At 42.3% G+C, this 14,599-nt stretch overlaps 2 protein-coding genes across 2 annotated transcripts in view; both read right to left on the bottom strand.

Annotated features, from left to right (window-relative positions):
• LOC311228210 (kinesin-like protein KIF13B) overlaps positions 1 to 1,382 on the bottom strand; it is a gene marked incomplete at its 5' end in the record, with an annotated part of 131,748 nt that extends 130,366 nt beyond the window's left edge. The window contains 1 exon segment of the mRNA XM_084314121.1: positions 1,222 to 1,382. Within this exon segment, the coding sequence (XP_084170247.1) occupies positions 1,222 to 1,382 (161 nt within the window).
• LOC311228209 (kinesin-like protein KIF13B) overlaps positions 1,379 to 14,599 on the bottom strand; it is a gene marked incomplete at its 3' end in the record, with an annotated part of 71,321 nt that continues 58,100 nt past the window's right edge. The window contains exons 5-8 of the mRNA XM_084314120.1: positions 6,458 to 6,470; positions 6,051 to 6,111; positions 2,818 to 2,900; positions 1,379 to 1,402 (exon numbers count right to left, since the gene is read on the bottom strand). Coding sequence (XP_084170246.1) covers positions 1,379 to 1,402; positions 2,818 to 2,900; positions 6,051 to 6,111; positions 6,458 to 6,470 — 181 coding nt within the window. The remainder of the gene's footprint in view (positions 1,403 to 2,817; positions 2,901 to 6,050; positions 6,112 to 6,457; positions 6,471 to 14,599) is intronic.

Genomic DNA, 14,599 nt, shown 5'->3' with positions numbered 1-14,599 from the left:
TGTCTCTTCTCTCCCTGTCAGGTGCTGCCCATCCCTACTGAAGAGTGCTGATTGCTAATGAATTACAGCTGATTGGCAATCAGCTCAAGAGGGATGGCTAGTCAAATACCTGACGGCACACACGCATCTCGGCGCCTCATTCTGTCAATTGATAGCGACTAGGGAAGAGTGAGGTTGCCATTGTAACTACTGTTGTGTTTGTATATATATATTGTTGGCCTATGTGCCACTTCTCCAGCTGGGTGAGTGTCCTCTTGTTGGCCTTTGTGCCTGTTCCCACTGAGTGTGGACTGAGACTTCACTGCCCTCTTTGATGTTGCTTTATTCAAGTGGAGCCGTCTATATATATATATTGGTAGGCTGTATGCATTGCCATTTTGCGTGGACCTGTACCTTTGGTACGTTTTAGCGTCGGTGGACGCTAATTTTGTTTATTTATTTATACTGCCCTTGTTTGTCTCCCCTTTCCTTTTTCCTTTTGTGTGTGTGCTGGGTTTAAATCCCCTTTAAAATAAACATCATCCTCCCTTTTGGGAAAACCGTGGGTTTCAAGCCCCACCACAATAAATATTATTTACCATTTGAAAACGTCTTTGTTTACTATCTGCCTACCCGGGACTGTTTAAGAAGCATTTTTCTACTGAGGGGGTTGTTTTTTGCTCATGTAACACCTGCCCAGATTACTATCTTGTATGGTCAATAGACCTCTGTACATGACAATTATTATTATTATTATTATTATTATTATTATTATTAGGGATGTCCGATATTATCGGCCTACCGATATTATCGGCCGATATCGGCATTAAAATGTGATATCGGAAAATATCGGTATCGGTTTTCAAAAAATTTATTTTAATTTTTTTTACATTTCTAGAACCTTTATTTACCCAGGCAAGCAAGTAAGAACAAATTCTGATTTTATTTATTGTCAAAAGTATGCATAATGTTGTGTTAATTCCACAACAAGAGATATGTAATGTTAATTACCTGAAATTATTCCGTTTTTGGGGGGGGGGGGGGGGGGGGGGGGGGGGGGAACCCTGCATATATCGGTATCGGTTGATATCGGTTGATATCGGTTGATATCGGTATCGGAAATTAAGAGTTGGACAATATCGGTATATCTGTATCGGTAAAAAAGCCAATATCGAGCATCCCTAATTATTATTATTAAATAACTAAAAACGCCACAGCGCCGGTTCCTCGCGCCCCTCTCACCCTTTGGGGTCCAGCAGGTCTCGGACCTTCTCATTGTAGATCTCCATGAAGGACACCTCCACGGTGAAGGCCTCGCCCTCCCGCACCTCCTGCAGGGTCCGGCCGAACAGAGAGCTGCAGAGACGAGGGATCAGCCCGGGCTGCTCCGCCGAGCCCATCATGGTGTAGGACTTCCCAGAGCCTGAGGAGAGAGAGACAGGTTAGTCTTAGTTAGTGTAGGACTTCCCTATAATCTGGTACTTTTCTAGTAGCGGTGTGTCGTTCCCAGGACAGATCGGACGGGACTGAGATACACAGTCGATCCAATCACGAGGCGAATGAGGCTAAATTTACATTTATACTGTATTGCTTGGGGACATGCAAAGAGAAGTCACAGAACTTCACGTTTTATATATGTGTGTGTGTATATATATCTTTTAGTCAAGGACGCAGTCACAAGCCAATCAAAGTTAAAGAATAGACTAAAACTGCTAATTGTATATTGAGAGACAGCATAGCAAGTAAGCCATAGTGTCACAGACTGGCTTGTATGCTGACCAGATGAGGGAAAACATTCTTAAAAATAAATAAATAAAGATTTTCAAAAACAAAAATAAATCATACGTTTTGTTAAAATGTATATAATTTGTACTAACAGATAAAAAATGCAATTGACTGGTGCTATTATTAACACATTGGTCGCCATAAACGAGTTACGCCGTTTTTGGCCGCCATGCGTTGAACGTAAGCCGTTTTTTAAATCAATATTTAATTTTTTCGCCATGGCATTCGTAATTCATCCAGCCAACCTCCGGTGCTGCAGCGGGACCCTGAATGAGATTGCAACGCCTCAATACCGCCACCTGGTGGATGGTCGGGCGAGTTACACTCTCAAAACCGGAAGTTGTGATCGGTGCATCGAGGAAATCCCTCCGGCAGTAATATCTTGCTACGGGACTACAGACAAACACTGGCGTGCATATGGATCGCTTCCATAACGCAATAATCGATATGATTTCGGCGTTTATTGCGCCATACAAACCGGAAATGGATCTAGGCGATCGGCGTCAAATAATTGGGATCTTTTTCTTCCAGTCTCATCGGCGAACGGTAAGAGGACAGTAACGTTATTTTCAGCCCGATTGCAAACTTTGTTTGCAAACAGTAATCAATATATCAACCCATACTACATAAAGCCGTTACTGACGATAAAGGAATTATAGACGACCCCCGCCCCCCCTTTCCTCGCCGCATGATGAAGCATAATGTATACCGATCATATACATTTGAATTTTTTAATATAGCGTGTATAGGAAAGAAACGGCAATCGATAATCATATGCGTTTGGGCCTATAACCAGCGTTTTTGGAATTACAGCAGAAAAGCTTATAAACATACTTATATTCAAGACGGTATTAACACAACAATGTATGAATAAAAAAATATAACGTTCCCACATCCGGAACGATAGATAATCGATGTTGAATGGGCCATAGTAATGCAGACTAATCGAAAAAATTATCGACAGATTAGTCGATTACCAAAATAATCATTAGTTGCAGCCCTACCGACTATATTTAAATGAAAAATAAATAAATAAATAATAAAGCGCCTCACCCGTCTGAAGATGCAGGCGTTGTAGCCCATGAAGGCGTTGTCGAGGAGGCTCTCCCCAAGGCTCTGGAACACCACGTCCTGCCCTGCACACACACACACACACACACACACACACACACACACACACACACACACACACACACACACACACACACACACACACACACACACACACACACACACACACACACACACACACACACACACACACACACACACACACACACACACACACACACACACACACACACACACACACACACACACACACACACACACACACACACACACACACACACACACACACACACACACACACACACACACACACACACACACACACACACACACACACACACACACACACACACACACACACACACACACACACACACACACACACACACACACACACACACACACACACACACACACACACACACACACACACACACACACACACACACACACACACACACACACACACACACACACACACACACACACACACACACACACACACACACACACACACACACACACACACACACACACACACACACACACACACACACACACACACACACACACACACACACACACACACGCACGCACGCACACGCAGCACGTCACCCTCTGGAGGGCTCCATCCCAACACCCAGGTCCATCTTTTTCTCCCATTCCCAATTTTACTCGTTATGCCGCAATTCCCTTCCGGGTCATCGCGCTGCCCTACTGTCGGTCTGGGGAGAGGGTGTAGACTACCACATGCTGCCTTACTGTCGGTCTGGGGAGAGGGTGTAGACTACCACATGCTGCCTTACTGTCGGTCTGGGGAGAGGGTGTAGACTACCACATGCTGCCCTACTGTCGGTCTGGGGAGGGTGTAGACTACCACATGCTGCCCTACTGTCAGTCTGGGGAGGGTGTAGAACTACCACATGCTGCCCTACTGTCGGTCTGGGGAGGGTGTAGACTACCACATGCTGCCCTACTGTCAGTCTGGGGAGGGTGTAGACTACCACATGCTGCCCTACTGTCGGTCTGGGGAGGGTGTAGAACTACCACATGCTGCCCTACTGTCGGTCTGGGGAGGGTGTAGAACTACCACATGCTGCCCTACTGTCGGTCTGGGGAGGGTGTAGAACTACCACATGCTGCCCTACTGTCGGTCTGGGGAGGGTGTAGAACTACCACATGCTGCCCTACTGTCGGTCTGGGGAGGGTGTAGAACTACCACATGCTGCCCTACTGTCGGTCTGGGGAGGGTGTAGAACTACCACATGCTGCCCTACTGTCAGTCTGGGGAGGGTGTAGAACTACCACATGCTGCCCTACTGTCGGTCTGGGGAGGGTGTAGACTACCACACGCTGCCCTACTGTCAGTCTGGGGAGGGTGTAGACTACCACATGCTGCCCTACTGTCGGTCTGGGGAGGGTGTAGAACTACCACATGCTGCCCTACTGTCGGTCTGGGGAGGGTGTAGAACTACCACATGCTGCCCTACTGTCAGTCTGGGGAGGGTGTAGACTACCACATGCTGCCCTACTGTCGGTCTGGGGAGGGTGTAGACTACCACATGCTGCCCTACTGTCGGTCTGGGGAGGGTGTAGACTACCACATGCTGCCCTACTGTCGGTCTGGGGAGGGTGTAGACTACCACATGCTGCCCTACTGTCAGTCTGGGGAGGGTGTAGACTACCACATGCTGCCCTACTGTCGATCTGGGGAGGGTGTAGACTATCACATGCTGCCCTACTGTCGGTCTGGGGAGGGTGTAGACTATCACATGCTGCCCTACTGTCGGTCTGGGGAGGGTGTAGACTACCACATGCTGCCCTACTGTCGGTCTGGGGAGGGTGTAGACTATCACATGCTGCCCTACTGTCGGTCTGGGGAGGGTGTAGACAGGGCCAAAACCTCACGCCACAAGAACAGTTTCTTCCCCTCTGCAGTGAGCCTCATCAACAAGGCTCGGGACCCTCACTGACCCCCCCCCCCCATTGTGTTACATTAACACACCCTACTGGACGATATACTTGCCCACTGTATTGTTACTTCATTCTAATTAGTGTATATAATTGTATAATTGATCACATCTGACCAGTTGTACAGCCCTGGCCTATATTTTATTTCATAAATATATTACTCTACTGTGCTTAACTTAGCTCATATTTCATTTAACTTTACTCCACCACTTTATTGTATTATCTGTCTGTTAACGTCTGTCCGCTAATGTCGCACCACCAGTAACGTCCAAAGAAAATTCCTTGTATGTGAAAAGTATACTTGGCAATAAAGACCTTTCTGATTCTGATTCTGACAGCGGGGATCGAACCCCCGAGTCTCTGCGGTGGTAGGCGAGTGCTTAGAACTCTACGCTACCCAGCAGCACCTCCACCTTTTAATCTATGCCTTTTTGTTTTACAGTGGATGTGTGAAGGTTTTCACTTTACTAGCACGTCCAACAGACGGAGTTTGCCTCGCGCCGAGTTTCTGTTGAACTACTATGGAAATTCAGTTGACCAAATTACATCTTTTGACAACAATGGCAGGTTCTGGCCTTCTCAAGACTAATGGAATCAAATGGAAATCAAACAGCACCCTTTGAACTCTGCCACTTAAAATAGACCATTTTACTCTTGTAAACAATGATGCTTTGAGATATGTGAGGAATCTGGTTTTGCATGGAGGTCTCCAGGGACGGTCTGCATGAAACCACATGACGTCCGATGACCTGCCTGTGCATTCGGTGACCTTCGCCTCATCTCCAGAATGTGTCATTTGTTTACTTTAGTCAACCGGTATATTACACTGTGTAATTAGTTAATCAATATATTACACAGTGTAATTAGTTTAGTTTAGTTCATTGGCATGTTACACACAGTGTAGTTTAGTTAATTGGTATATTACATGCAGTGTAATTAGTTTAGTTTCATCGCCACGCTCAGCAGATTCCAGATCAGCGTTCTCTCTCAACAACACAGTCCCCCCCCCCCCCCCCCCCCGTGGACACAAGAGACAGGAAGTCCTGCTCCGTCCGTCCGTCTCTCTATAGTGCAGTAAAAATACATTCACTCTCAGGACCCTCCCCCTTTACGCTGAATACCAGGAAGCGTACAGGTCAGCTGATAACGGTAATGACTAACCGGGCGGTCGGCACCACACGACAACACAGTCTGAGAATGTTGAACAACACGATGAGGACGGACGGTGGTGGAGATTCACTGACCTGCAAACTTGTCTTCCTGGGACTCGTCCATGGACCAGAAGCAGTGGTCGTAGGCGAAGACCTGCGGGAGGGAGCGTCACAACACCGGTTAGATCAGACGAACGTACAGAAGAAAAGGGGTTTAAATAAAAGTGGGAAATGTACAAATGTAAAGCAGCCAATCAGCCGTGTAATAAAAAAAGGTTATGGTCATTAAAAAAAGGGTAATTTAAATCTAAATAATCGAAAATGACTAATAGGGACTCAAAACATAATGAAGACTGTACAACTTACAATTTAAAATTATTTAGATTTTGTTGAATTAAAAAGGGACGTCTTTGAAGGTTTTCTTGCTGAAAATACCACTCGGATTATTATGCATTCTAGCGTGTTTAAATTTGAATTAAATTGAATTTAATTCAACTGACCTTTGGTTGGTTCCTGGCATCACGCAGCACATAATAAAAAAGACAAAGAGGGTCAGTGTTAAAACGCTGAAATTCATCTCATCAAGAGGGTCACATCAAGAAGGACTTAGCCTTTCTGCCCCTTTGTGCGACGACGGTATAACAGACCTGTGGATCAGAGCCGCGTCACCCAGAGACCCACAGGGGAGCTCGCCATGGTGAGAGTCAAAGCCAAAACTATTCATAACTCCACAAGGTCACAGGTCACATATTTAACAAGTTAATATAAGTCTGAGGTCCCCAAAACATGTCTTTGAAGGTTTTCTTGCTGAAAATACCACTCAGATTATGCATTCTAGTCTCTATATACACCCCTCTGTTTCAGTCCTGTTCTCATTCTAGCAGCCTGTCTGTACCTCTCTGTTTATTCAGTCCTGTTCTCATTCTAACATCCTCTATACCCCTCTGTTTCAGTCCTGTTCTCATTCTAGCAGCCTCTATATACCTCTCTGTTTCAGTCCTGTTCTCATTCTAGCAGCCTCTATATATCTCTCTGTTTCAGTCCTGTTCTCATTCTAGCAGCCTCTACACCTCTCTGTTTCAGTCCTGTTCTCATTCTAGCAGCCTCTATACCTCTCTGTTTCAGTCCTGTTCTCATTCTAACATCCTCTATACCCCTCTGTTTCAGTCCTGTTCTCATTCTAGCAGCCTCTATATACCTCTCTGTTTCAGTCCTGTTCTCATTCTAGCAGCCTCTATATACCTCTCTGTTTCAGTCCTGTTCTCATTCTAGCAGCCTCTACACCTCTCTGTTTCAGTCCTGTTCTCATTCTAGCAGCCTCTATACCTCTCTGTTTCAGTCCTGTTCTCATTCTAGCAGCCTCTATACCTCTCTGTTTCAGTCCTGTTCTCATTCTAACATCCTCTATACCCCTCTGTTTCAGTCATGTTCTCATTCTAACATCCTCTATACCCCTCTGTTTCAGTCATGTTCTCATTCTAACAGCCTCTATACCCCTCTGTTTCAGTCCTGTTCTCATGCTAGCAGCCTCTATACCTCTCCGTTTCAGTCCTGTTCTCATTCTAGCAGCCTCTATACCTCTCTGTTTCAGTCCTGTTCTCTTTCTAGAAGCCTCTATACCTCTCTGTTTCAGTCCTGTTCTCATTCTAGCAGCCTCTATATACCGCTCTGTTTCAGTCCTGTTCTCATTCTAACATCCTCTATACCTCTCTGTTTCAGTCCTGTTCTCATTCTAGCAGCCTCTACACCTCTCTGTTTCAGTCCTGTTCTCATTCTAGCAGCCTCTATACCTCTCTGTTTCAGTCCTGTTCTCATTCTAGTAGCCTTTATACCCCTCTGTTTCAGTCCTGTTCTCATTCTAGCAGCCTCTATACCTCTCTGTTTCAGTCCTGTTCTCATTCTAGCAGCCTCTATACCTCTCTGTTTCAGTCCTGTTCTCATTCTAGCAGCCTCTACACCTCTCTGTTTCAGTCATGTTCTCATTCTAACATCCTCTATACCCCTCTGTTTCAGTCCTGTTCTCATTCTAACATCCTCTATACCCCTCTGTTTCAGTCCTGTTCTCATTCTAGCAGCCTCTGTACCTCTCTGTTTCAGTCCTGTTCTCATTCTAGCAGCCTCTATACCTCTCTGTTTCAGTCCTGTTCTCATTCTAGTAGCCTTTATACCCCTCTGTTTCAGTCCTGTTCTCATTCTAGCAGCCTCTATACCTCTCTGTTTCAGTCCTGTTCTTATTCTAGCAGCCTCTATACCTCTCTGTTTCAGTCCTGTTCTCATTCTAGCAGCCTCTATACCCCTCTGTTTCAGTCCTGTTCTCATTCTAGCAGCCTCTATACCTCTCTGTTTCAGTCCTGTTCTCATTCTAGTAGCCTCTATACCTCTCTGTTTCAGTCCTGTTCTCATTCTAGCAGCCTCTATACCTCTCTGTTTCAGTCCTGTTATCATTCTATCAGCCTCTATACCTCTCTGTTTCAGTCCTGTTCTCATTCTAGCAGCCTTTATACCTCTGTTTCAGTCCTGTTCTCATTCTAGCAGCCTCTATACCTCTGTTTCAGTCCTGTTCTCATTCTAGCAGCCTCTATACCTCTCTGTTTCAGTCCTGTTCTCATTCTAGCAGCCTCTATACCTCTCTGTTTCAGTCCTGTTCTCATTCTAGCAGCCTCTATACCTCTCTGTTTCAGTCATGTTCTCATTCTAGCAGCCTCTATAACTCTCTGTTTCAGTCCTGTTCTCATTCTAGCAGCCTCTATATACCTCTCTGTTTCAGTCCTGTTCTCATTCTAGTAGCCTCTATACCTCTCTGTTTCAGTCATGTTCTCATTCTAGCAGCCTCTATATACCTCTGTTTCAGTCCTGTTCTCATTCTAGCAGCCTCTATACCTCTCTGTTTCAGTCATGTTCTCATTCTAGCAGCCTCTATACCTCTGTTTCAGTCCTGTTCTCATTCTAGCAGCCTCTATACCTCTCTGTTTCAGTCCTGTTCTCATTCTAGCAGCCTCTATACCTCTCTGTTTCAGTCCTGTTCTCATTCTAGCAGTCTCTATACCTCTCTGTTTCAGTCCTGTTCTCATTCTAGCAGCCTCTATACCTCTCTGTTTCAGTCCTGTTCTCATTCTAGCAGCCTCTATACCTCTCTGTTTCAGTCCTGTTCTCATACTAGCAGCCTCTATACCTCTCTGTTTCAGTCCTGTTCTCATTCTAACAGCCTCTATACCCCTCTGTTTCAGTCCTGTTCTCATTCTAGCAGCCTCTATATACCTCTGTTTCAGTCCTGTTCTCAATCTAGCAGCCTCTATACCTCTGTTTCAGTCCTGTTCTCATTCTAGCAGCCTCTATACCCCTCTGTTTCAGTCCTGTTCTCATTCTAGCAGACTCTATACCTCCGTTTCAGTCCTGTTCTCATTCTAGTAGCCTCTATACCTCTCCGTTTCAGTCCTGTTCTCATTCTAGTAGCCTCTATACCTCTCTGTTTCAGTCCTGTTCTCATTCTAGCAGCTTCTATACCTCTCTGTTTCAGTCCTGTTCTCATTCTAGCAGCTTCTATACCTCTCTGTTTCAGTCCTGTTCTCATTCTAGCAGCTTCTATACCCCTCTGTTTCAGTCCTGTGTCTGTACCTTGAAATGCAAATGAGCCATGTTTTTCCCAAATTCAGATGAAACTGTCAAACTAGGAGTTGCAGATCAAATAATAATAATAATAATAATTTAGGACCTGCTCAGAGGTCATCAATCGGCACACATGCGATGCATGCATGCAATTCGTATCTGCGATTAACCCATCCCGTTGTACTTCCCCCCCCAAGGGCAGCCGGGAGCAGACAGGCGTCAACGTGAGCCGCGCCAGGGGACCAATCCAAGTGCTCCTGTCCGTCTTCGTCAAGGACGCCACAGCGTTAGCGATCTATTGTTGTGCATGTTTTTCCATTGGGTTTATCTTATCGGGGGGGAAACCCTTGCGAGCACGGGGAGAACATGCAAACTCCACACAGAAAGGCCTGGGAGATACCCCACCTGGGTAACTGGCATCATGGAAACCTGGTCCCCAAGCGGGAATCGAACCCTGGACCTTCTTGCTGTGAGGCGACAGTGTTAACCACTACACCACCGTGCCGCTATATATGAATTAAGATCCAGCAATCGTATATCCTATTTTAGTTTTAGGTGGAAATAGAGGATGTTTACGAGCAAGCTGCCATCCTGTAAAAACGAAGACACACACGTCAAGGACTGCCCGCTCCACTTGGCTCGTCTAAAGGTTTCTGAATACGGGCTGTGTGCAACATCTGACTGGGTTGTCTTCGTTTAGTTCATGTGTTAGTAAGACTGTCAAGAGGAGGAGCACTGAAAAGCACTGCGAGTTTTCTCATAAATATGTGACCTTTGATACTCATTTGATCATCTCTGCCGGGTGATAAATCCTGCCTGAGAGCAACAAAATACAACAACAATCCAATGACATAAGTAAGACCTGTCGAGCCCAGTTTGATCCTATACACTGGAAAACCAAGGTATTGGCTCTTAGAATTGTCCTTGTGTGTGTGAATGTGTGTGCATGTGTGCCTCAGGGCAGCTCTGGCTGCAATTGTAGCTTACCACCACCGGTATGACTGTGTATGAACGAATAATGGACTCTGTGAAGCGCTCTGGGTCAGTGAAGAGCGCTATATAAATCCAAGTCATTATCATTATTATTATAGGGGGGGGGGGGTTACTGGGGGGGCTCAGTTTGTTTATTGTAATTTCATTTATCATTTACTTAATTAGCGTATCTGTATTACGTACCCAAGATGTGAGTTACATTTATTTAAAGTCATGTTTGTTCATACATTTTTTTATTTTATTACTTTTTTTTGCATTCTTGTAATCCATCCGAGATGTAAGCCTTGGGCCTCTATACAGAACACTTCGTGCCCGTTTGTGTTGCTTTATATTTTTGTAATTTTTATTATTATATATTTTTTTGTATTCGTATTTCAATGTCAATCTTTCAATTTCAATGTATTTTTTGTCGTTTGTCGTTTGTGTAAAAAGGGAAAAAACCAATAAAAATATCAAAAAAATAAAATAAAGAATTGTCCCGTACAGTGACACGTGCACTCTGTGTTTACAGCTCTGTGCTATTTGTCTTCATTGTCGTGCCATCTGTTCTTTGACGATATGCATACGGTAGCATTGGTAGCGTTGATAAACCAGTATAAAATACTACATCTGAAGTATAAAAAATTTAATTAAAATAAAAGATAAACGTGTAAAAGAGATTAGCTTTACGTGTATATATATATATATATATATATATATATATATATATATTATTTTTTTAAGCAGCCATTCATGAGCCTAGTCTGGTCTGTACCTGGGATTGATCCAAACATGGAATCAGTTTCAACATTCCTTGGTGTGGTATTAAGATACTGGTGTGGTATTATGATACTGGTGTGGTATTAAGATACAGATGTAGTATTATGATACTGGTGTGGTATTAAGATACAGATGTAGTATTATGATACTGGTGTGGTATTAAGATACAGATGTAGTATTATGATACTGGTGTGGTATTAAGATACAGATGTAGTATTAAGATACTGGTGTGGTATTAAGATACAGATGTAGTATTATGATACTGGTGTGGTATTAAGATACAGATGTAGTATTATGATACTGGTGTGGTATTAAGATACAGATGTAGTATTATGATACTGGTGTGGTATTAAGATACAGATGTAGTATTATGATACTGGTGTGGTATTAAGATACAGATGTAGTATATTATGATACTGGTGTGGTATTAAGATACTGGTGTAGTATTATGATACTGGTGTGGTATTATGATACTGGTGTAGTATATTATGATACTGGTGTGGTATTAATATACAGATGTAGTATTATGATACTGGTGTGGTATTAAGATACAGATGTAGTATTATGATACTGGTGTGGTATTAAGATACAGATGTAGTATTATGATACTGGTGTGGTATTAAGATACAGATGTAGTATTATGATACTGGTGTGGTATTAAGATACAGATGTAGTATTATGATACTGGTGTGGTATTAAGATACAGATGTAGTATTATGATACTGGTGTGGTATTATGATACTGGTGTGGTATTAAGATACAGATGTAGTATTATGATACTGGTGTGGTATTAAGATACAGATGTAGTATTAAGATACAGATGTAGTATTATGATACTGGTGTGGTATTATGATACTGGTGTGGTATTAAGATACAGATGTAGTATTATGATACTGGTGTGGTATTAAGATACAGATGTAGTATTATGATACTGGTGTGGTATTATGATACTGGTGTGGTATTATGATACTGGTGTGGTATTAAGATACAGATGTAGTATTATGATACTGGTGTGGTATTAAGATACTGGTGTAGTATTATGATACTGGTGTGGTATTAAGATACAGATGTAGTATATTATGATACTGGTGTGGTATTAAGATACAGATGTAGTATTATGATACTGGTGTGGTATTAAGATACAGATGTAGTATTATGATACTGGTGTGGTATTAAGATACAGATGTAGTATTATGATACTGGTGTGGTATTAAGATACAGATGTAGTATTATGATACTGGTGTGGTATTAAGATACTGGTGTGGTATTAAGATACTGGTGTGATACTGGTGTGGTATTAAGATACTGGTGTGGTATTATGATACTGGTGGTGTGGTATTAAGATACAGATGTAGTATTATGATACTGGTGTGGTATTAAGATACAGATGTAGTATTATGATACTGGTGTGGTATTAAGATACAGATGTAGTATTATGATACTGGTGTGGTATTAAGATACAGATGTAGTATTAAGATACTGGTGTGGTATTAAGATACAGATGTAGTATTATGATACTGGTGTGGTATTAAGATACAGATGTAGTATTATGATACTGGTGTAACTGGTGTGGTATTAAGATACAGATGTAGTATTATGATACTGGTGTGGTATTAAGATACAGATGTAGTATATTATGATACTGGTGTGGTATTAAGATACTGGTGTAGTATTATGATACTGGTGTGGTATTATGATACTGGTGTAGTATATTATGATACTGGTGTGGTATTAATATACAGATGTAGTATTATGATACTGGTGTGGTATTAAGATACAGATGTAGTATTATGATACTGGTGTGGTATTAAGATACAGATGTAGTATTATGATACTGGTGTGGTATTAAGATACAGATGTAGTATTATGATACTGGTGTGGTATTAAGATACAGATGTAGTATTATGATACTGGTGTGGTATTAAGATACAGATGTAGTATTATGATACTGGTGTGGTATTATGATACTGGTGTGGTATTAAGATACAGGTGTAGTATTATGATACTGGTGTGGTATTAAGATACAGATGTAGTATTAAGATACAGATGTAGTATTATGATACTGGTGTGGTATTATGATACTGGTGTGGTATTAAGATACAGATGTAGTATTATGATACTGGTGTGGTATTAAGATACAGATGTAGTATTATGATACTGGTGTGGTATTATGATACTGGTGTGGTATTATGATACTGGTGTGGTATTAAGATACAGATGTAGTATTATGATACTGGTGTGGTATTAAGATACTGGTGTAGTATTATGATACTGGTGTGGTATTAAGATACAGATGTAGTATATTATGATACTGGTGTGGTATTAAGATACAGATGTAGTATTATGATACTGGTGTGGTATTAAGATACAGGTGTAGTATTATGATACTGGTGTGGTATTAAGATACAGATGTAGTATTATGATACTGGTGTGGTATTAAGATACAGATGTAGTATTATGATACTGGTGTGGTATTAAGATACTGGTGTGGTATTAAGATACTGGTGTGGTATTAAGATACTGGTGTGGTATTATGATACTGGTGGTGTGGTATTAAGATACAGATGTAGTATTATGATACTGGTGTGGTATTAAGATACAGATGTAGTATTATGATACTGGTGTGGTATTAAGATACAGATGTAGTATTATGATACTGGTGTGGTATTAAGATACAGATGTAGTATTATGATACTGGTGTGGTATTAAGATACAGATGTAGTATTATGATACTGGTGTGGTATTAAGATACAGATGTAGTATTATGATACTGGTGTGGTATTATGATACTGGTGGTGTGGTATTAAGATACAGATGTAGTATTATGATACTGGTGTGGTATTAAGATACAGATGTAGTATTATGATACTGGTGTGGTATTATGATACAGATGTAGTATTATGATACTGGTGTGGTATTAAGATACTGGTGTGGTATTATGATACTGGTGTGGTATTAAGATACAGATGTAGTATTATGATACTGTGGTGGTATTGTACATTATAAGAACAGGCAGGTCCAGGTCAAAGGCAGTGGAATAAGAGAGGGGGGGGGGGGTTCTGTTCACGCAGGACAAGGGGTCAAAGGTCGTTAATAATAAGGGTGAAGTTTAAAAAGCCGTCAGCGTGATTAATCCTCTTTGGCCCGCGGGGAGAATGTGACCTTCACCGCCAGTTCAAAGAACCTCAGAGCCACAACACGCCGCGTGTCGCCGACGGAGGCGAGGCCAGACCTGAATATCAACATGCTTGTTAAAGAAACCAAAAGAGCTTATGTTCTTTTAT

Source organism: Notolepis coatsorum (assembly GCF_963971535.1).
Source record: "Notolepis coatsorum genome assembly, chromosome: 5".
Lineage (NCBI taxonomy): Eukaryota > Metazoa > Chordata > Actinopteri > Aulopiformes > Paralepididae > Notolepis > Notolepis coatsorum.
The sequence above is the reverse complement of the archived record's forward strand: the minus strand, read 5'-3'. Positions and strand labels throughout refer to the sequence as shown.